At 39.2% G+C, this 24547-nt stretch overlaps 1 protein-coding gene across 2 annotated transcripts in view; it reads left to right on the forward strand.

Moving 5' to 3' along the window:
• The first annotated feature begins 220 nt into the window (after positions 1-220).
• Positions 221-24547, forward strand: part of ajap1 (adherens junctions associated protein 1) — a 56219-nt gene continuing 31892 nt past the window's right edge. The window contains exons 1-2 of one of the 2 annotated variants that reach the window (XM_042407847.1): positions 14714-14741; positions 14854-14941. Coding sequence is in view for 1 of the 2 variants with exons in the window: in XM_042407846.1 (XP_042263780.1) it covers positions 1462-1490 (29 nt within the window). In the remaining variant the exon portion in view is untranslated. Of the gene's footprint in view, positions 1491-14713; positions 14742-14853; positions 14942-24547 lie in introns of those variants that run through there. The other variant, XM_042407846.1, reaches the window with a different exon arrangement.

The raw sequence follows: 24547 nt of genomic DNA on the forward strand, positions 1-24547 counted from the left end.
TGCTTGTTTCAACTTTTAAATTTTTTTTTTTTGGAAACCAATTTAAAATGCCTTCTATGCTGGTTTGCTATGTTAAACCATGCTACTGCCACTGTGCCTGCCAGTATAAATTATAATAATAATTACAATATTAATAAGTGTATTAAAAATATAAAATATAAGCATCATATTAAGAACATTGTAAACTGTTCCTTCTTACTTTTTTAGGGGTGGGGGACTCAAATGCTACTTATTAGGTCAGATTAAATGATTACAAATTTGACTTTAGGTGTTCTTTTATTATCACTATAAAGGTCAGCAGCAGCCTTGGATGCCTAAAACAAAAGGCCACATCATATATTATTATGAACACTGTAACTCGGTCCTGAATGCCAGCTGATGTGACAATATGTTTTTGACATAATGCTGTATATTTCCAACAATTTACACACAGTCGTCACACTTCACTCCTATGACCATGATGCTTCAGTCCTTTACTGTGCGGCTCTGTACAGTTCTGTTTTGTACTGGACACTGCTGCCCATAGTCACACTCAATCTGACACTCAAGACTGTGCACCCATATGACGTGAGACACTCCAGCACATGACATATTTGGCTTTAAAATGACGTCACGGCAGTGTGGGGCTCAGCAAGCAGGTCGCTCGTCAGTCTGAGAGAAGAGGAGCAGCAGGAGGAGACGGACCAGCCTCCTCTCCTCTCGAATGACAAAGCTCTCATCCCCCCCTCTCTCCAACTCCTCTGAAACAACTCTCAACCTTCAGGATTCTCCTTCGTCGCTCCCCCTCTTCCTTTTTTCAGTTGCATCCTAATTTTTCCTTTTTTACTTTGTCTTACCCCTCCGCACCCCTCAACACCTCCAGAGATGTGAGTAGATAACGAGGACCCCCTGCCAGCAGTGACTTGTCTCCTCCGTGCTTCAGAGAGCCGAGCATCCTCATCTTCCACCCTCAATTTCTGGACGTTCATCTGTCTTTCAACAATGTAGGAGAAGGTGCGCTGTCATTTCAGCGACGAGGATGCCAACTACATGGCTTGTTTTTGTTCTCCGCAGCAAAATATCTGTGTCTTTGCACCCTGGGGGAAAATGAAAGATTTGCGTGAGGGCAAAGTTTGAGCGTACCTCTTTTGGTTTCCCGCTCACCTGTCCCCCTGCACGCGCGTACCTCTCTCCTTTCAACTGATAAGGAGGAAGATTATCGCCAATTAGAACAATTGACGAGCAACTTAAAAGAGACTTGACTCTTGTTGTGGTATTTTTTTAGAGGGATCTGGCAGCGTTGTTGGATGAATTCTGTGTGCGCAACGTTGAAGGATATGGCTTAAATAATGTTTGCGTTACTGACAGCTGGAGTAAGGTCCGTCACTTGAGTGTTTTTATCAGCCATTGTCGACTCTGGTGGAAACCCATCTAAATGGGAGGATACCTGAAGGACTGAGTCGGATTCGGCAGTCGAGAAAAATGTGGATAAAACGGAGTGTTGCGCGCAGGTAAGACTTCATTTTATTTCATTTAATAGCAGTTACATGGTAATTATCAAATAATTAGGGGGTAACCGAAAGGCGTAGATATTCTTTTACGTTGTTTCACATTTGACGCCGCTGTTCGACAACATGTTGTCTCAGTTTTTTAATCTACGCCACTGCAAGTTATGAGTCTGCCTGAATTGATGATTGGACTACATGTATTTTATAGGTCTGTAAAGAACATGCACACATAGGGTCTGTCCTAGCAAAGTTATTGAAATGTACGCCGAATACTCTCCGCTGTAGTGTTGACACTGAGGAATGTTAAGGCGGAGGCTTATATATGGATATGTTTTGTGAGGTTTAAAAGAATAATATGATCGAAAACTTCACATCCTGTACGCTTGGGGTCGCCAACAGTACGGCGCAAGCAACACACATATATACACTCGGAGACACACGCGCGAGCGCGCTCTCAAAAACACACGTGTACAGACGCACGCGCAGACCCAACGTCAAGGTTAGGTCTGTCAGCTCCTCCCCACCTGTGAGAACAAACAAACGCACGCGCTCTCATAGAAACGCGCAATTAATGAGGTAATTAGTTGGTGAAATTATAGGTGAAAAAATGTATAAATTGATGAATATATTTCTGTAATGGATTATGATTCAATTAAAATGTTTTTAATCTAAGAGTTTTTTACTTTAAAATGCTAGTTGTTGTTTTTTTTTGGCCAAAATATAGAAGTGGTTTCTGTATTTACTGAGGCAGAGTTTATCCATGATAGAGGAGAGGACGGCATGTTGCCTGGATGGAGAGGTAACCTTTACCGTATTCATGCCAACAACAACCACTCACACTTAACCCCTGGTCTCCTATTGTTCTAACAGTACAATGAAAAAGGAAATAGTCACTGAACAAAACAATACATTGATATCTTCTTTGTTGTCAACATAGATAAAACGATAGCCCTGAACTGAAGCAGAGGGAGGCCAGTCTACATACTTTGACTTAGTTTGGAGGTCTGCAAAAAAAAAGAAGCTAAAATTGAGCTCATTCATTTAGCGTAAAATAGGCTTAGAGGTAATGACACGCTGTGAAATGAGACCAAACCTGCCAGCGGTGAGATTTTCTTGCCACCTGCTAGATCTCATCCCCACCGGTAGATCTAATTCCTGCCCATTTGCATCCATACATTAATTATGCATGACACACACTGTACATCTTAGGGCTGACCTCTTAGGGAAATGGCAATATGCGCTGTAGACAGAGCAGCTGTACGAGATGCAATGAAATGTATTTAGGTCCCATATCTTTATATGGTTTGGTCAGAGGTACAGAGAAACTGATTTACATCTTCAGGAATTTCTCTGTCACTTGCTGACATGATGTGGAATGTCAGAATGGGATGTGGGATGAACTGTAGCTGCTGTCATGGATTGAAACTGCTCTATTTATGTAGTAATTCACCATGTTCCCGATTGTGTTCGCAACCACAGGCTGAAATCTTGTTTGTTATTGTCATTTAATACCAGACAGTGATGGAAACATTTGGATGGAAGGTTTTTACTGGGATGAATTCTTGCTCTCCATTAAGGGCTGTGTTTCACATGATTATTCATTGTTTTTGGAATAACAAGAGGACACAATGGGCAGTGAGCATGTGCAGAGAAAGCTACTGTACCTGTTGGAACAGACAAAGAACCATCCACCTACAGAAACTAGATATGTGGGCGTAAACACAATAGCAGTGACTTTAGCAAACCTGGAGAGAATGAGTGATAGATAGATACCTAAATAAATTAAAACCAAGGATTTTGAAGATTACCACTGTAGTTACTCTTCATGTAATCTGGTCACATTATCTCATTAAGACACCCTGCAGCCTAGGGTTGGGTAATATTTCAGTATCATTCTTTAGAGACTTACAGTTGAATGGTTTAGTGATTACTATCGTTTGATCATGTCATGTTATCATTTCACAAAAGTGTGGTTAAAAACCAACAGAGTAAGTAGTTGTATGTATGTATGTGTGAGGTTTTCACTCATGCTTCACAGTGGAACACAGTTAATTCAATATCATATTGATTACATATTTGTGATTTTTCATGCATGTGATATATGTTGATATTGACAAAATATCCCGCAGTGTGATAACTATTTCAACTGCCAAGCCTTCAACCATATTGCCCTGCCTTGCTATATAGTTAGAGACTTCTGCTGTAATGAATTTAAAAATATATATTTTTTTATGGCTGCAACTAACTTTGATTACTTCATTAATGTATGAATTTTAAAATATTGAAAATAGTAAAAAAGCACTTCACAAGTTCCCACAGCCCAAGTTATTTTAAAATTGGTTGTTTTGCTTGACCAACAATCTGAAACCCCAAAATATTTAGTTTGGATTCATAAAAAAGATGCTTAATAAATTACTGAAATCAATTATCAGAATTGTGGTTGATTAATTTTCTGTATACATCATATATCGACAAATCTCAACACCAATGATGTTGCAAATTTAAATTATTGCACCTTTAAGTTATTTGTATACAGTGGCACATTCATGCTTATTGTGGAACACAGTTGCTTTGGGTCACAGTCAAAAATCAAGTAAAACTCTCATCATTACCAGTAGTGGGAAGGTTCTCTGTTCTAATTAAACCACTCGACACTCAAACTCTGTCAAGAGGTTTGTTTATTGGCTTGACTAGTGTATGTTGTTAAATATTGCCGGCAAAGCACAAACTATTGCACAGGATGCAAATGAAAAAAAGAGTTATTTTAGGAAGATGCAGTAGACCAACATGTCTAGTTGTTGAATAAAACAGAACATGCTCCACCTGAATGTACCATTTTACAGGCAAAGCAATGTGTTCCTCAGGTTTCAAACATGGTATATTTGTCTCAGAGAAGATAAATTTAGTTCTGATTGAAGATGGGAGTGCCTGTAATGGTACAAAATTTTAACAAGCTTGAACCGGATAGTGTCTCACTTGAGGGTTAACCAGCAGGGATTCATCTCTCCCCTTCTTGGCATCTCCGGGCTCAATCTCTCATTGATGTCACACAGTTTTAGGTTTCCCACAGTGAGCTCCCATATCGCTGAGAAACTGGAGATGCTATAAAGCCGCGGCACACTGCAGCTGCAAAATATCACTGGCAGAGACACTAGTTGCTCTTTAGGTGGGCCTCATTTGTCTGCTTCACCTTGACTTCAACAGGATTGTTAAGTAAAGGTGGCTGTTCCTACACATATCTATCTTATCCTGTCTTCTGGCCTGGATAAATTCTTAATTCCCATAATAACTGGAAATGGGGTAACTGTGATATGTCAAGTGATTAGAGTGTTAGTTTGAAAGGATGCTTAGAATATTTTGTAAGAAAGAGAAAGAAGGTGGCTTAATGAATTGTGAGCAAAATAAGTCAGAAATTCTGTTCTCATTGATATTCCCGGTGAGCCTGTGCTTAGTATTCTGTGTGTTATCCCTGTTTAAAAAAGAAAACTGTTGTGGATCTGACTAATCGTCTAATTCTGATTAATATCGCTGGCTTAATGAACCAGGGTTCCTAATATATTATACTCTAAGCTGAAGTGTTTTCACCAGTGAGAAGAAATTGCTCTTGCAAGATAGAAGTCTAGAGGTTCTCGGCATGTATATGACCAGTCGTAGTGTTCACAGCTAGTGCTATGAAGAACTCCAGGGCTAAACATGGCATTACTGTGTAAGAAGCCATCAGATATTCAGATATTCCTGTGATTTAGGTGCCATCTTAATAGCCTCTATGAGGGTTATTAACTGGGCCTCTCTGGAGCGTGATTAACCTAATTTGCAGTGAAATAGGCTGTGTTGCTTCTCTGAGATCCTATCCTCTGGAGATGTGTGTGTGTGTGTGCGTGTCTGTAAGAATGTGAGTGTGTGTGTGCGTGCGCGTCGTAAACACCCTGTGCTCAGCAGTCTGTTAAATCCAGAAGGAACAGGTTGTCCCTGTGAAATAGCGTAAGAGACAAGACATGGATGCTGGTTCATCTGACCATTCTGGAAACACCATCAAGAGAGAGACAAGAGAAGAAGAAGAGAGAAACTTGCTGTTGCTAAGCAAAGGAGGGAACCATAAATGACTCGCCATTGACTGGCAAAGCAATTAGTACAGAAGAGACACAGGCAGAATTGGACCATACATAACTGCTATTATAAGGTTCATTTTCCCACCAAAACAAATAACTGCATAGTGAATGCTTGACATAAGAGGGCTGGGGTTCAGCTCATATAGGTTTTGGAAATTTAATAATTATATTTGAATGTAAGCTCTGATGAATAAAGCATTGTGTAAATATTCAATAACAGGTATTATAACTGTATTACTATTGTTTTTTGGACTTGAAAACACCGTGAAACACGATTTAAACCATCATGGGACAGTAAAACTCTCCACTGAAAACCAGACAAAACAAATTCTTGTACAGCTACTTAATGCAGGTTTCTGTGCAGGATGACAACCTAAGGAGTTGGCCTAACCAGAATGATGATCAATTGAATATTTGAAATTATGGTAGTGAAAATATGGTAATATATCTTGCTGTATTTCACTCAGTTTACTTTAAACTCACATATGTTGTATAAGCTCTTAGGGCTAACAATGTTACTGATCTCCTCCTAAACATAAATCCCCACATTCATATCTCATAAAATTCGGGTTCAGGTTTCCACCATAGTGCCAGCAGCCCTCAGCCTGACTGGGTTTAATGACCAGCTTGTCCAGTTTGGGCTACATGAGAAAGTGTGTGTTTCTATTCCACTGAAGCACATCCATCCCACAGAGTGAAGGAACTAACAGCACAGAGCTCATACTTGATTCATGTAGTGAGCTTTTGCTGGATCAATACTGCCTCTACAAAGGATCAGATTTATCCGTCATGGCCCTTCTCACTAACTGGCCTTCTCCTGGTGTGGGGAGCATCTCTCAGCGGGCCACTTCCACTAAAATACTTAATAAATGAACAACAGAAAGTCCCCCCACCTTCTTTATTTTGTTCCCAGCTACTCAGTGGTAATTGACATGGATTGAGACATAGGCTGAAATAAAAACTTTGACAGTGAGGGGCTGAGTTGATTGGAGAATTGCCCTGTTTGTTTGATTCTTTTTTTTTTCTTTTTCACTCTATTCCCATGCTCTTTACAGCCCTGCTTATCTTTCTGAGCATGTGGGTCATGTACACTGTAGTGGAGGACATTGTGCAGTGGGAGTAATTAATGGGATGATGCAACACTCTTGGCTATACACACTCCACCCACCCCACCTTTTTTTTTTGGTTTGTTTGTTTTCCTCTATGAATTATGTTTCGACTTAAGCAATGCAACAGTGTTCTTTCAGTACAGCCATAGTATTAGCTGCAGCTGCTCAGTCTTACAGGCAAGGATGGACTGTACGTGTGTGTATGTGTGTGTGTTGCACACTACCAAAACATTTGGATTTTTTGATTTCATTGGATATTTGCCTCCCAAAGGCCTGCTGCACTGAGGCAATCCATAAATCTCTGGAACTCTTTGGAGAGCCAACTGTGGTATTTATCTCCCTAATACTGGATATCTACTGAGGAGAGCTTAACTCCTACACCTCAGAGCCTGTATTTTTCAAAGCTACACAACCACATGCAGCTGATATTCTGAAAATGCAGCCAAGGCGTAGAGATAATTCCGAACAGTGCGTTTTGAATTATGATGAAAAGATGTTTAGAGGTAAAATTTGTTATAGAAGTCCAGTGGAACACAGTTACTCTATTGTCCTCCAAAGGAAAAATGTCAAAATACAAAATTATCTATCTACAAGGATGATAGTGATTCTCCGCATCCCCCACCAATGTTTTTGACCTCTGGAGGAGTCACTTAGACTGTGTTTACATGTTCAAATAAGCTCAAGTCTTAATAAATGTTATACATGGGAAGATATCTTGGATAACCAAGGCACTCCATATTTGAATGTGATTAATTATCCTATATGCCAAAATGTTGCATTTTTATTTCTCAGAGTCAAATAAGAGTTTAAATGGATCGTTATAAAGGAGATATTGTTCATATGACTCGACTTGAATCAGGAAACCCCTCAGTGACATGTCTGTGTCTTTCATGTTTTGTTGTTGATCAGTGGAGGAGATGAGAGCGGGGATTGTGAACTCCTGGCCAATCTCAAGGCTTATAACACTCAGTTGATATCAGTGGCATGTCTTAGTTGGAGCAGGATCTAGGAGGATTTAGACACCATAATCAACAAATTAGAAACACAACATAATGGGAATAAGTAATTTGGTTCCTGTGTATCTTGGCAATAGAGCTTTCTATCACAGAGCTATTTGAAAGGGTGTATGTGAGTGTGTGTGTGTGCGTGTGTGTATACATGCTGGGTTATATTTGCCCCGTCACTTAGTCTGAGAGCTTGAGCACACAGCCCTCTTCAGTTCCAACAAAGGCGTGATTGCATATTCAACGGGCAAATAGAGACTCAAAGGTATCACAGCTCTTCCTTTTAGTGGACGCAGGATGAACCTTCTCAGCTATGCTGCATAAAACTCAAATTCTTCCACAACTGTGCAGCTAACACGACCAACAAGTGGAAAATTGTCATTTGCTTGAGTATCTGGTGCATGAACCTGACTGGCTCAGAAATTATGCAATATATTACTAGAAGACATTATAATCAGAGGTCATGAGCGTCATTAAATTACAAGTAAAGGCAAGTGGGCAATAATAACCCTTATAACTGTGTTGTGCCAGATATATAACATGTTAATACAACATGCAACTTAAATATCAACTCAACTTCCACACCATAATCATGAGACATTTTTCATTTATTTTGTTATGTCATCATTAAAGGATAAGGCTTTATACTTTATTTTAGAAAATTATTTAACCTTTTTTAAAAAAGAGACTATATAATTGTGTCCCATTTTTAATGGGAATCAAATATTCAATAGGAATCAAAGGTCTTTAGGCTGAGAGCCACAAACATGCTGGGGACGTCAGACAGTATTGCGGGACTCGCCAACGCATTGTTGGTTTTGGTTTTTCATAAGATTTGTTGACTATAATATAATACTAAGCCAATGTGATGGGATTATGATAACCATATAATGCATTTTGACCCATGTCTGAAGGCCTGACAGTTACCAATAAAAAGTAACATCTGGTTCTGAAAAATAGACACACAAAGAATGATGTTCATTAGCTGTGAGGATCAAAAATCAGTTCTAGTTTTCAGATATTGGGACCTTAACCCCCATAATCTGCCATCCCCTGATCCTCCTCCTTCAGGAGGATCAGGGGATGTTGAAGCCTTATCTCTGAAAAAGTGCTCTGCACAATGGGAGAAGAGAGAGTGAAAAAAATGCCAAACAAAGGAAAAAATGAGCAGCGGATTAAAATAACAATAGAGCATTTTGCTAATGGCCAATTTTGAGCTGCTGCCACAATATGATACTGTCTGCAAAAATTATAGCGGATAAAAAAGGTGCTGATGTCTCTAGAGATGTCCTCATGCTTTGCATGCCATATTGTGTGAGAATGTTAGTACGTGATGCCAGAAATATGCCGTCATTCTTTTTCTCAGACATGTTGCCTTATCAACACATATTAAGGCCTGCAGACAGATGTGATGAGTTAGACTTTGCTTTCCTTTAGTGAAGAATTTATTAATGTGAGGCACGACTTCAACAATGTGTTTAAGTTTGCCTTGAGTTTCATAACAGATTCTATTGTGTTCAGGACTGTGGGCCAGGTGCCAGTTAAAATGAGTTTTAAATGGGATAATGGAGCAAACCATGTAGCCTCATGATTCATAAATATCCAATATGCAGAACCATTCATCAAGGTTGCACAGAATTCTTCTCAGCATTTTGTATACCTTCTGACATTTTCAATTTGCTTTATCATTAACAGTTTATTGAGTTTATTGGACTAGAAAGGCAGCCCTGCCATATTTTTCATATGAATAGTGCATTTCTCTGAGGAGTTCAGCCTTTGTAATGGCCATATATTTTCCTAAATGACAGTTGGGTGTTTCTTTTAAACTGTACGCATGATTACACTCACTTGTGTGGATTTTATTTCCTTGTGCAAGTGGAGATGATTCCAGTCAATTTATGCATTGTCTCTCAACAGACACTTAGATTACACTAGACTGTAGCTCTGATTGTCTTGTCAGGTTTCAGTGCATTATAGTGAGGAAGGTTAATCAGGTGAGATCAGGACTACTTCATCAGTAAATACTTTGGACCCCCATGAAGAACAATTTGTAGAGTTGTGACATAGATAGTTAAGTGCTAGTGACCTTTGATCCATTCACTTTCTTTAGTGTGAAGCAGTCATTACAGATTTCCCCATAACCCCAGTTTATAAATAGCAATATAAGCATAAAGCATATTATCAAATATCAAGCATCCTAAAATGCTGTTCACCTTTTTGCAGTAAAAAAAATCACACACTTTCTAATTTATTTATTTTTTGATAAGTTTTTTTATGTATATGGTGAGTTTGACCTGCCGAGTGTGTAAAATCATCACCTTGACTGTATTGTATGTAGACAATGTAGTCTGGACCAAAGTGTTGGACTGACCAATCAACAAACTCTAGTGTGACCAAAAATTCTTGCTTGGCAAAATATCTGATGCAGATTTAGATGCAGGCACCAGGTTTGAGTCTCTTAGTGATCTAAGAATATCTTTGTAGCTTATACTGTAGTAAGACCTCCGGATAAACAGGTGGATGAGAAGTAGATTAGAAGTAGATACATTATTTATGCATCATTTTTGATATAAATAATCTGTTAAAACCTCAAAATTTAATTCTTTAAAGAGCTTTTTATATTTCCATCTATGGTTTCCTTGTTTTGTTGTCCTCAGTGTATGTATAGAACAATGCAAGAAGAGGAGAAACCCCTGAGAGACAGGTGTATTAAGGAGAGCAGAAAGGTCAGGGAGTGTGTTTGAGTAATCATGTGTCTGGAGTTGCTTGAATTGAAGCTTCCACATAGCCTCCCTCACTCCCCTCGAGAGTTTTGCACTGTGCAAGCACCGCAAAGCATAAGAGCCTCGCTTTTGCTCTATAATCGAAACGTCCCAAAAGTCCCCAGTCCTATCGTCTGCTTTATCCCACACACATACACACATAAGATAAAATAGCAATGCAACATTAAAACCTGTGATAAACTGTGACAAGGAAGGCAGGGATTTAGTGCTATATGCATTGAAAAGCCGCCAGTGCATTTCCATACATTGAAAAATTTCACATATTCACATTATATGCAGTATACAGCCCTGCTATCATTCCCAGTATTGCATACAGTACAGTTACATACAGTATAAACAAGTACACATGAGAACAAATACAACAAACAAAACAATAAAATACAAAAACAAGCAACAAACAAACCAAAAAATATACATGAAAAAACTGAAATAAATAGTCATGAATAAATAGAGCAGAAAGCACAGTAGGTTAGTGGCTACTTACCCCTGTGCCCTGCAGACTTATACAGTATGAGACAGCAGTAGGTAATGCCAAACACGCCATCACACATGGCACAGATTTGATTCCAGCTGTTAAACAGGAACAAAAGGCTGTTTCAACCTTATTGTTTTTATTTTATGTGTCAGTATTGAGGTAGGTATTTGCAGTTCCACCCATTACCCTCCTGTCTCTTGAACTGCAGGTTGCAACCTTACTCTTCTCTGTTGTGGTGGGAAACACCCAAAGTGTAACATGGCACCATTGTGACAACCAGGGTTTCCACCAGTATATTGCAAGCCTGGCGGGCTGCCGGGCCTGAGTTGACCCCCTGCCAGGCCTAAGCATCAGGGATTTTTTTTTTTTTTTAAGTATTTTAAGATGTTTTCTAAGCTAAAATGTGTTATACATCTTACTCCTTTAAGGAATAGCTCAGTGCGTAGCAAGTGTGTGGTCGAGAGAGAGAGAGAGAGAGAGAGAGAGAGAGAGAGACAGAGAGAGAGAGCAACCCGCCTACCATCTGAGAGCAGGCTGAGCAGGCGGAGAGTGGGAGAGTTTCTGCTGAAAACACACAGAGATCCGGGGAGACATGAGAGCAGCTGCTCGCTAACAGCTATGTGTGTTTACAGCAGAGAGCAGGAGGGAGGACAGACGTCTTGCTGCGCTACTCTGCTGCTGCGACTCTGCTGCTGCTCTCTGGTCACAGAGCAGACACTTTCACTGTACAATTGTAGTGTCTGTTGTCCAACTAAGTATTGATAACACCCTTAGTATTTTACAAATGAGTTTCTTCATTTGATGAACTTGGACGCTGATACATGGAAATTAACTAAATGGGTTTTATTTCTATAAAAAAAGCAAAATGGTGGTGGGGACGATGGGAAAGTAATGTAGGCTAATTGGTGTATGCCTGAACACTGTGTATCACTGGTAACACCTTTACACATTGCCACCCCCTGTTGGGCTGACAAACTTTTTGGCAGAAACCCTGGACAACACCTTGACAAACTCAGTCCTTGTAGGTTGCCTTTCAAAACTCTAAAGGTGCACAATGTTTGGGAGAAAAATCTGTCTCAGACAAAGCATGCACGCAACTTGTTGTAATATTAGCTCTTTGGAGAGCTAACATTCAACCCTGCTCATTTAGTAGTGATTTGCAGAAACTGTACTTGAAATTTCAATGAACAAAAATGTGCAAAATAAAATAAAAACAAAGCAAAAGGGTTTAAAATACTGGTTTTACAGAACAGTTTTCTGACTGGATGACTTGCTTTACTTCTATCAGTTTTAAAAGCACTACAGTATATCACTGTAACCTTTCGTAATACATCTTTTTAAACAATTAGAGTTGAATGTCTGAGATTGACATTCCAAGAATTCCCAGCATTTCTCCCCAAAATCTGCTCCCATTTCCCAGGTAAGATACCTGCGAGAATGCAGGAATTTAGCATGTGTGTGCACCATGTACAAAAGACTATGTACTAAAACGAAGATGCTTTCTCCAAACCTCATTAACCTACCACTTATTGGTCATAGCTATATATCAACCTTAAAGTGCCGTTATTATGGGATCATAAATGCATCAAATTTCAGCTGCAGACTAACTGTGTCCTTAAATATTGTTTAAAATCCACGGTTGTGCTTTCAGGCATTGTCTAACACTCGCGACAAACCCACACCTTAATGAAAATGAAAGTAGGCTTTACAGAAAAAAATATGTCCATCAGGCTTTTTTCCACATTTCATTACAGATATTCGTCTGTAATAAACATTACAGAGAGCAGAATATATACAATTTGCATGGCTTTAATTGATAGAGGCACACATGGTCCTTTCCAAAATTACAAAAGTTTTCATATATTTTGTTTTGCCTTTTATGTTTTTCTCTGTTTTGTGTGGATTACATGTTGAAATGTCTATCAAAACACAGCTTTCTGAGATTAAAACTGTAACATGTTAGATTTCTGCGTTTTACCAATTGTAAACAGTAAAAATCTATATAATGCCTTTCTAGTCCTCCGACAACTCAAAGCACTTTACAATACATGTCAACATTCACTGATAACAGAGGCTTCCATGCAAGGTACCAACCGGCTCATCAGGATCTAATCTAATGCACATTCATACACACACTTACACACCAGTGGTGCAGCCACTGGGAGCAATGGCTGTTCAGTGACTTGCCCAAGGACACTGCGACATGTTGACTGGAGGAGCTGGGGATTGAACCACTGATCTTCCAATTAGTGGACGACCCGCTCTACCTCCTGAACCACAGCCGCCCCACGGTGCATGTCAGTGAATGTTGTAATTCATTGACGTGCAATAGTGCACGTCAATGAATGTTGTAAACTGGGGTTTCACTGAAACTCTAGTACTTATAGTTTGTTTGCAATCATTTGTACGCAGCATAGTTTCCTTTTAATTTATTAAGTACCTGCAGTCATCACACAACAGCAGGATCGATTCATGCATATCCAAATTCAGAGTTGCGCTGTGCACATTTTCATGCACGTGGCACAGCAGCAGTAACTAAATCTCTCAACAGCATTGTCAAGATCTAACGGTAATTAATGTTTAATGTTTTTCTAAATGTCAGACCAGTATGCTGTTGCACACAGATTCCAAGTTTAACAGTGAAACCATTTGTAACATAACAGCTCCACCAGCACTTTTTTTTAAATTTTCAGCAGAAAATCAGACGATCAGTGTGTTTTTTTCACCTCAAAGATCCATCTATTTTTAAAAAGAATTGCCGTTCTACCACATAATCTAATGAATATGGAAGAAAAACATTATGTAATTAATTTCTAGCAGTTCTGTGGTTAAAATTAAATTCCATTTATGGAGAGAAATCCCAGGAATCCCGGGAAAAGAGTGATTTATTCCTGGGAAGTAATCATTTTAAAATTATGGAGAATCCTTCAACTCTATCAGCAATGGCCAGATTGAGTATTTTGGTAGTGTGTAGTACCTTTGCTTGTAGTGCTTCTCTTTTACAAAGAGAGCAGTAGTTGAGCTCAATTGTTTAGAGCGTCCATACTTGAGGCTGTCTCAGCTTTACAGCACATCTCTGCTGACCTCCTCTTGAAACCAGTGATTATTCTGGGTCAGACTCTCTTAAAGCTACATGCTGGAATTAATGGAACTGGGAAGGGCAGAGGACTGTTATCATGCCCTCATTTTCTCATAACGCTGCAGTTGAGGCAAAAAAAAAAATCTGCTTTCCCTCACTAATCCCGGAGGGGTCAGAGTCATTTCCATAAGATGTGAATGTATGTTTTCTGTAAGAAAGCAAGGCAATTACCAGTATATTAAAGGCGTTGCCAATAAGTGAGAGAGATGCAATTATTTACTGTGCTCCAGCCTTGTGGTTCATGTTTTTTTAGAGGTCATTTTGGTCTTTGGGGAGATTAAGCAGCATTTTCAGTTCCCTGAGGCTTCATGCACTTGTGATTTTACTGTGATGTTAATATGGCATGAACCCTTCTCTATTATTGAAAGCTGTTCTGTCTGTTATCATAGTGTGACAGTGCGTGATGTCATTTATGTACTGCATATTCATCATTTCAGCTGACCAGGTAGTGATCTGTGGAGCAGAAGACAGATGTGTTTCCTGGACAGTGGATTGGTGCACATGGAGACATGGAGTTCACTTGGACATGTATATTATTTTCTGGGCTCAGCAATAATATCATGTCAGGTTGTAAACATGTCTGAACTACTGATGCAATAACAACGTCCTATTGTCATAAACACATGAGTGTTTAGGTAAATTTTTCAAAATTCTTTTGTCCAGTGTAATGATTCAAAGCAATTTAATTTGAAAAAAGCATTTTAATGAAAAACTAACAAATTAGTTGTTTTGCCTGTTGTATTGCAGAACAGTGGAGCGGGTCATTGCATTGACATCAATTTGCACCAACCACATCTTGAAATTTAAGTCAAGTGTGCAGCGCTCGGTGTTCCCGGTAAGTTAGCATTAGCTTGGGTCCGAGGTAGTGGGGCATGTTTCCATATTTGGAAAGTCCTGGCTCCAAATGAAACCAACTGTAAACAGCAACTCTGGGCTTCAAACCGGCTATGTCCATCTTTATATACAGACATAGCTTTCCAGACATAGCTGTAACAATAGCAGTAAGACTGCAGGCATTACAGCTAAAGTTGGAACTGACATTAGAAGAGAGTTGTTGGTTTTCATGGATAAAAAAACAAGGATGTAGTAGTGTTGTGTTGCACTGGGATATTTCCATGGGAGCTGTAGCTTTTCTGTACGCTAACAAGTTAATTGTTGTTTAACTTTGTAAAGCTTACAAAGGTTTTGACTAATGATACGAAGTATTGTATTTGAAAGTCATTTACAGTAAAAGTTTGGACACACTTAATAAGAAACTGTGTCCAAACTTTGACTTCTACTGTATGTTAACATAAACTATATTTATGTTATAATACAGTATGGATAGAAAACCCCAGGAATACGTTTCCGTTTTCAAAAAGGCAGATAAGAGAAGCTCAATAAGAGATTACATTGAGTTAGAGGCTGGTTGAACAGCGGCTAGATGGAAGGTGACATCAGGACTTCAGCTCTTATCATATATGATTTTGCATACATTTGCTATTTGAAAAATATTCTTACCAACATTGTGAAATTGATTTCTGTATATATATATATATATATATATATATGTGTGTGTGTGTGTGTGTGTGTGTGTGTGTGTGTGTGTATACACATACGTATATATATATATATATATATATATATATATATGTGTGTGTGTGTGTGTGTGTGTGTGTGTGTGTGTGTGTGTATACACATACATACATATATATATATATATATTCTCTTCTCTCTCACTCACACTCGAAGGGCCTTTGTTGTAATTTGATGAAGCAGTCAAATGCAGCTTGCTTTGCCAGTGGGGTCCAATCTGCACTCCTGTGTGCACTGCCCTCGCAGTGAGTCATCTGAAAGGAGAAGTGTCCTTGTTCTATGGCCTGGATGTTATCAGAGAGTTTTTACCCCCCAGAGGGGTAAGACTGCCACACAGCTCCTTCCCTGTTCTTTCTTTTCTTTCTCCATCTCTGTCGCTGTCTTAGGGTAATGTAAATGCATACACCATATCCCCCCATCTCTATTTTAAGAGTCTTCTCCCCAGTGTGAACGGGCTGTGCTTGAGGCTGGCAGAATCAGGGGAGGTGGAATGAATGGTAACACATTGTATGAGCTCTCACCAGCATCCCTCTGTATTTAGTGCATTATCAATCCATAATCCTTTAAAGTTGTTCAATCTAGCAACACAGCAACTGAAGATACTTACTAGTATGCCTCAAAGTGTATGATTTTAAAGGAAGACATAACCAACCCACATATCCCCTGGAGGCTTTTAAGGAAAGCCATGACAGTGTTGTGTTTTTGCAGGAATAAAGGAGAATCTACAGACAACTTGGCTATAAATAACGTCTAATGCCATGATCTACATAGTCACAGAATGACAGCATGAATGTTCCCAACTGGAAACATATCTGATTGTTTAGACATTGTCAAAGAAAAGACAAACATCATATTCTTGCACATCTGGTGCTGCTTTATAAATATAACATTTTTCATTTGCAGTAACATTTGTTTGAGTAATTGCAATTTTTGCCAAAATTTGACTTAATTCCTCAGAATTGGGAAGTTACTTTAATTACCAATGGTTTTGGTGTTGATCATCTTCCATATAACAGTAGTATCACAAGAGGATAACATGATGAGGTGTGGAGGGAGGAATGAGAGGTTTTTGTCAATAGTATGTTGATGATCTCCTTTGGACACCGACTTTAAGGAGGGGGGGGGGGGGGGGGGGGGGTAACAGCCCCTGCCTAACCTAACCCACTATACTGATGTGGGTGTGGTTATGAGATACTGTGTTTTCCTATGAGTCCATAAAGGTACCAGAGGAACACAGGTATGGCTGCCAGCCAGATTCAGAGCACCTGGGCCTGGTGCTCCCATAGGATAAAAGGCCAACTCCCAGCGTTGTTCTGGCTCTCTCTCACCCAGACTCATCCCAGCCAGCATCTGGAAGCTTTTGCCTTTGTTTCCGCTTTACAACACCTTACACCCTACTGCTCACACATCACATTTACATCACTGATGTTACTGACTGTTACACTCCACATTTTGTAGTTGTGGTTATACTACAGATGTTTACTTTATTACAATAAATACCTTTATTTACCGCCATCCATTGTGTCCATTCCCATATTTGTCATGGCCTTGGATCCAGGTTATGACAGTTCACTGATTGATAATAACCAGATGTTTATTTGAAACATTGCAATTGTCATCAAAACAGGGTTAAGATAACCTGTGTAAGATCATAATCTGATTATGAGAAACATGGCTAAGATGGCCACTTACGGTTACACATAAAACAGCTTATCATGGCATGTTACTGTTTTCTGATTTTCATCATATTTTGCTTTATTAGAAATAAATTTCAACTGTCTCTCAACAGTGTGAACAAAGCCAGTCTGTACACACAGGTGATGCTGACTAGGTAATCTTTACTGTGCTGAACCCAGCAGTAGAATTTGTTTTGCTCAGTTTATGGGTGTTTGGTTAAGCCTAGAGGCTCCAGTTCCTGAAAGTGTTTATGATACAACGGTTCAGCACAAAAGCACGAATCATAGGTGGAGACGTTCCTTTATAGTTTGCTCTTGAAAGGGTTTTCTTGAAAAGTCACAGACAGGAAAACCTCCCCCTCTCTCAAAGAAAACATTCAACATATCCACTGGCAACTTACCAACGTGTTTGCAAATTGAATGTGTCCTAGTATTTGATAAAGTATATTGGGCTTGACAGCTGTTGCTAAATACTGTAGTACAACTGCACAGAGTTTTTCCTGGCTCAGAATGGGCCTTTGGGGGGCGACTATGCATGATATTAAGCACGATCGGTCCGTGAACAGTAAAGGCAATGAGTCCGTGTTACCTTATTTGACAGACATCTATGCATTTTCCTGATATTTCTGACAATTTGATAAACAAAAATGTCTATTATGCTTGAGTAACCAACATTGTCTTCCAAAAAGCTCTGCTAGCTGCCTCTAGCTGTTGTCATTTTTGAACTTGCCAGATCTCACAAGAGAATCAGGAAACCAGGTCTATGGAAACAAGCCCAAAAGAAGTGACTTGGCTCTCCAAAAATGAAAAATAAAAAATTAAAAAACAGCACAAACGATCTTACCTTACACAATGTGAGAGAGGCTACTTGATCAATTTATATATATATGTGTATATATATATATATATATATATATATATATATATATATATATATATACACACATATGTGTGTGTATGAATTTATTTTGCATTTCATAAGCAACCATTTCAAAAATACTGTTACTTGCAATTTTACATTTTTGTTTTTAACTCTAAAGAAGTTGAAAAATCCAACTGGCCAACAAAAAATGAAGAATGAATATATGAAAGAATGAAATTATTAAGTAATTATATATGTGAAGGCAAAACAAAGATAACACACTGTGACACACAAACACACAAACGCACACACACACACACACCTTAATAACTTTTAGCCTAGTTCTGTTCCTGTTTGTTTAATCCAAAAAAAGAAAAAATTCCCTTCTTAGCGTCGTAGTCTGGCACCATGCATTTAAATAACATATCAAAAACATCTGCTAAGGATTTTTTTAAAGATTATGTTCTCGTTTTGCATTTTCACTTTATTAGATGGGTATAGCGGAGAGAGACAGGATGGGATATAGAGAGGGGGAATGACGGGTTGGGTCTGAATCAAACCCGGGCCGTCGCGGTGAGGACCTAACGTTATGTGGTACACGCACTAACTGGTGAACCACTGGAGCGCAGCTAAGGATTTTAATGTTGGCTAGCACATGTGTAGTTTTGACAGCAGGCAGCAATATTTGACAACTTAGATGGAGCTCAGTCAAACTTTATTTAATGTTAGACATATAGGGAGCAAGCCCAAATAAGCAACTACACTTTAGAAACAAGCCCAAAAAACCACAACCGATGACTACAAATATTTGTAAGCGACTTTACAGGAAAACAAACCCAAAGTTGCTCATAACTTAGTTTATAGTATTCAAGTGCTAGGATTAGCCAGGAGTTCATACTTGTGCCGCTAACCTGGTATTTCCTAATTGAGTGTTCAGTGGGTGTCAAGTTTGAGTCAAGTCAAGTTAACAGTTTGAGACAAGCATAGAGGCTGTATTATGTGTAGCTTGGAAAATAGCGATATGGAGCACTGAATTTTTCTTTCTTCCTTGTCAGATCTCTTTTCTCGGGTCTGCTGCTGCTACACTGAGGAGCTGCACCGTCGGGAGGTTTTGGAGGTTTGCACCATCCAAAAATAAAAAGAATCACAGGGCAGCCTGGTGCGGTCTCGGTGCTGGGAGCTGAGGCGAGAGCAGCAGATGCTGGTGGACAGTGCAAACCTCCAAAACATCCCAAAACTGCATTTCAAATGGCAGAACTCGGCCTATCTGTCCTGCGGTGCGCTGCGGCCGGTGTGCAGCAGTCAAAAGAAAAGAGATCTGACAAGGAGGAAAGAAAAGGGCAAAATGAGATCCCTGAGCTGTCAGACGCCCCCCTCACCTCTAGAACAAGCAGGAGGAGATGGTGAAGAAGAGAGCGAGTGAGACAGAGAGTTGGTGTGTTGTGCTAAGTCTTGTCTCATTTGTGGTCTGATAAATAGTCAATTCATTAAATTCAGTTCCCCATATCACTGTTTTCCAAGCTACGCATAATACAGCCTCTATGCTTGACTCAAACTGTTAACTCATAGTCCTTCAGAATTAATGTTTCCCATTACTCAACACCAGACACCCACTGAATTGAACATACAGTTAGGAAATAGCAGGCTAGCGGCGTGAGTATGGATGTCTGGCTAATCCTAGCGCTTGAATGCTACACAGGACGTGTCTTACAGTGGGAAAAGCAGTGGGATCCATAACAACGCGTGTCAGATGCGTTCTCATCTACTGGGAATACTCCATTTGGTTTAGGCGAGGGGTGCAGGAGGCAGGACATGACGCAAAAAATACACTGTGGTTGTAATTCAGCGCTTTTAAGATTTTCACCAGAAATAAAGCAGCTTTTATTTTATGAGAAATCACAGGAAGTCCTCTCTCCCATTAGCGCTAGCTCCTTGGCGTATCTTTCAGGCTTAAATCAATGCAGCTTAGTTGGCTTATCCAGCACCAGCTGCATGTGTAAAACATAGCATCTGAGAGGACAGTGGATGAGAGGAGAGTTGACTGCTGGAAGTCAAAGGCGTCATATGTTCTGCTTGTTCAACAGTTTAATAAATTGCTATTAAATACATTTGGAGACGATTTGAATTGCTATTTTTATCTTCAATTCTTATTATTTTGGCGCTGGTGATTTTCCTTTGGCACTGGCTAAAACCTCTTTGGGGGGACACCAAAAATTCAATATGCAGTAAAAATCCCTGCTGCAGTATTGTTGTACCGGTGGCAGTACTCTGCAGCAGTAAATAGATTTTGAAACTTGGCAGCTCATTAATTGTGCATTTGTGATATCATTCCATCTCTGTGGTTGTTTCCAATGGCTGGACTTCAGTTTCATTATTATACAAGAGAGATAACCAGAAAACATTTTAACCATTCATCCATTGCAAAATTTTCCCTTTATAAATGTTTTTATTAACAAGTAGTAACAACAAAACAGACTGAAAAACAGACTGAAAAACAGACTGAAAAGTACAATTTAGAAATAAATGATGGTGAAAAGCTATCTCCCAGTAGACATAATATACACTGACCTTACTGAAATATATCAATGCATGCTGTGACTACCAATTTATTTTGCAAAATGTGTCCCCTGAATGAGGTAAATCAGGTATTTGGGGGAAACAGATTCATCAAAACGTATTTATAATGGGTTTCAGTCCTTGAAAATATTACTCAATTTACAAACATGCATGTTGGGATCAAATGAAATAATGGATTAATATGCAACATATGTGTCTGTTTACATCCTTGTATCAATGGAAAAATGAATATGATTTTATTCATACAACTAAGGAGTACTTCAACTAGGACAGTGTTGCATCCATCTCTGCCAAAAATTAGTGTCTGTAAAATTGCCTCTGATGAAATGATTAGGCCAAGATTAGGCCATAACATTTTGGGTATTAATTGAATTTAATATTTATTGTATATCCACACATGACATCAAAGAAATTAAATCATATAGAAAAGTCAAGTTAGTGAAAACAAGTTAGTTGTTGAGATGCAGTCAACACGTACATGCTCACAGTCTCATTTTAACCTCTTGCCGTATCTGTTTGGACCCACCAGAGAAAACCACCCACTGCAGCTTGAAACTCTGTGAACTGTAGCTGGTAAACCTTTTCCCCAGTGGATCCTTTTTTTTTTCTCCAAGTGCCGTTTTTAGAAGTGTGTAGGAGAGACACGGATACCATAGTTCAGCGTGTAAATGCTCTATCAATTGCTAGTGCTACCCTGAATAAAAACACTGGTTATTTTTTGTCCTCTGAAATTGTTAACACAAGGCTGAATAGCAGCACCTTTCCCGGGGCAGGAAAAACCCCACTGAGAGGTTAAAAAAAATAAACCACTGATTCAGTCTAAATCCTGCCTGACAGATAGCGTCTGCCATCACACACAGCTTTTCAGCAGAGGTGGAGTCACCTTCACCAAGGCACCTTTCAGTGGCTGTGTTGGCTAGAAAATTATGTATACTCAGTGGCAGGGCTGTCGAGACCACGCTGATAAAATTTCTATTGGTGGCAGCTTGGGGACGGAAGATGAGGGGACTGAGGAAGGCATGCCTTTTTCACCTCCCTCAGGTGGGAAGCCCATCTGCTGAGGCCTCACTTCTGCAAACTCCAAAGAAGTTCTAATTAAGACCTACTTCGCACAAGTGATCACAGTGTGATGATGACACAAGAAGTGGGCCAGAGATGTTGTGCAGAGGATAATAATTAGGTGCAATATCTGATTAGCTGTAGAGATAATAGTTTTGTTTTACTGGGTCTAACATGACGCAAAGGATGAGTTCAAAGAGTCAGATAATCCTTCATTAGCCCCTTGTACTCTCATGACAATAATTTATATACACTATAAGGAAGGAATTTGCACTAAACTTTGACTTTTTTAATAGTCCCTATGTGTAGTGCTGCTTTAATGTATTCTTAACTGTTTTGCCACTTTTTGTTAAGCTTGACTTCTTATGATTACTAAAACATCGAGGCTCTGAAGCATTTTAAAAAGGCTTCTGAAAAGCCTTTAAAGTTGGCCTCATTCACAGAGACTATATCCTGCCCTTTGTTTCTTTGCTTATCAGTGCCCCACTGGCACATGGTTTGCAGAATTGCTGCGCATAATAGCCTACACAGCACTCAACTACTTTGATCTTTTCTGGGGGAAGAGCAGAATCATCAGGCACTAGGCACTGCACGCCTTTTTCAAGATGCTTGACATGTTGGAAGCCCTAAGTATGTGATGAGTTTCCTCTTCTTTGAGAAAAACCGGTGGCTGTAATTGGCCAAAACTTAACACATGCTTCCTGATTAGATTATACATTTAGATAATACTGATTTAGTCCGTATTTACCACTGCAAATCAGTTTTGTCAGTCTCTGTTAACTGACAACGTTTCAACCGAAATACATTGAAAATATTAATAATAAAAGCTGTAAAATATGTGTAACAAAATAATCTCAAAGGTCCACTTCCCGTGAATAACAGCACAAAAAACATTCAAAACATTGACAGGGAGTAAGTGGACGACTAGAAAAAGATAAAAGCCATAAAGAGACATTTTTGAGCAGAACAGAGACAGGGACACGATCTATACGGCCACCTGTGCCCCACGTTCCATACTTAGATCATGTGATGACACCTGAGCCAGTTGCCGCTCTGAAAAAGCTGGTAAATGGGCTTTTGAAACAAGATTATTTTGTCACACATGCTGTTTCTATGTTCAACTGCAAATTATGGTTTGTTGAATACTAAATCATATTAAAACTGAGAGGATAAGTCGATAAACCGATAGTTGATAGTCAATTGACAGAAAAGAATCTGAAACTACTTTGATTATGATTTTTCAAGAAAAAAACGTCAAACATTCAGTTCCAGCTTCTCAGTTGTGAGGATTTGCTGCTTTTCTTTGTCTCATAGTAAACTAAATATCTTTGGATTTGGGGCTGTTAACAGGACAAAACATCAATGAGAAGATGTCACTTTGGACTCTGAGAGACTGACATCTTTCTGTCTTTCTGACATTTTATAGAACAAAGGATTAATCAAGAAAATCAGCAGATGAATATATAAGGAAAATAATCATTAGTTGCAGCTTGGAATTATATTCAGTATTAGCACAAAATATTTGTAAAAACCAGCCGTGCATATCTATGGAATCTGCATTGGTGCATATTATTCAGTCTCTGTGTTTATGTGTTTGCATGGTGAACTGGCCTATATAGTGAATGAAACAGTGGTTGCTCTCTATGTGTGACTGTTTAAATTAGCATTTGCACATATAAAGGCTAGCCAACTTTGCATCCTATCACTGCTGACTTCATGCATGATATGTGTCATAACACTGGTGCTAATGCACGAAAAACACAGTTGCACTAGTACAAAGTGATATAGTGATATACAGAAAACAGTGTTGACTAGAAAATGTGACTAAGATGATGAGTAAAGCTTTGGTCATCGTGGGATTTTCATGTCAGTAAACTAAGTTGTAACTTATGACCAGGCCTAACTGTACCAATTCATGCTCTCCCTGGCATTTCAAGTGTGATACAGAGAATCTGTGTTGTGAGTGCAGAGCAATAAATTAACTCTGAGAAGTTTTATCACACCCTGACAAGTCGATCTTTCACATAAATTAACTTAGTACAGACTCAGTCATCCTCCAACTGCACAGTATAGACAGCTTTTTGCTGTCATCGGTTTTAAATATCTCCATACGATACCCTTGATCTAATGCTACATACAGTATGAAGCAGAGGGAGAGAAATGGCGCTGAAAACAAGAACCCTCAAACATTGCTCCGGCTGAATTCAAAGGTCATGAAAGAGTGAAAGAGAATAGGCTGAAAACCGTGCAATCATACAACAGTGGAAACGACAGTAGAGCACTTCACATGTCAACAATCTGACGTGGGATGTAGACAACATCCTCTTATGCAAAGCAACCTATATCTTCAAGGCATAACAGCCTGTATGAATGGCCTTTTTTTTATTAACCGCTCTCACCCTTTGCTCAAGCATTTGATTCAGGATTATGCTGTAAATCTTTTTTTACAGACTTCAAAGGCTTCCCTTCATTCATTTTGGTCTTTTGATGGCATTATGTTGGTTATGTGAGGTTTCCAGTTTCAAGGGCAGGTAAATGGTATTAAGTTCTGTGTGCAATGGATTACTCAGTCTAATATTTTTTCCTGTTTGCACAGCAGTGCAGCGTGGGTTTTGAAGAGAAAAGTGACAGGAAATCAGAAACATGTCCACTTTGGTTGCAGTATTGGCGAGACAGACACTGTGTGCTGTAA

The sequence above is a fragment of the Thunnus maccoyii genome, chromosome 4 (assembly GCF_910596095.1).
Source record: "Thunnus maccoyii chromosome 4, fThuMac1.1, whole genome shotgun sequence".
In the NCBI taxonomy this organism is placed as follows: domain Eukaryota; kingdom Metazoa; phylum Chordata; class Actinopteri; order Scombriformes; family Scombridae; genus Thunnus; species Thunnus maccoyii.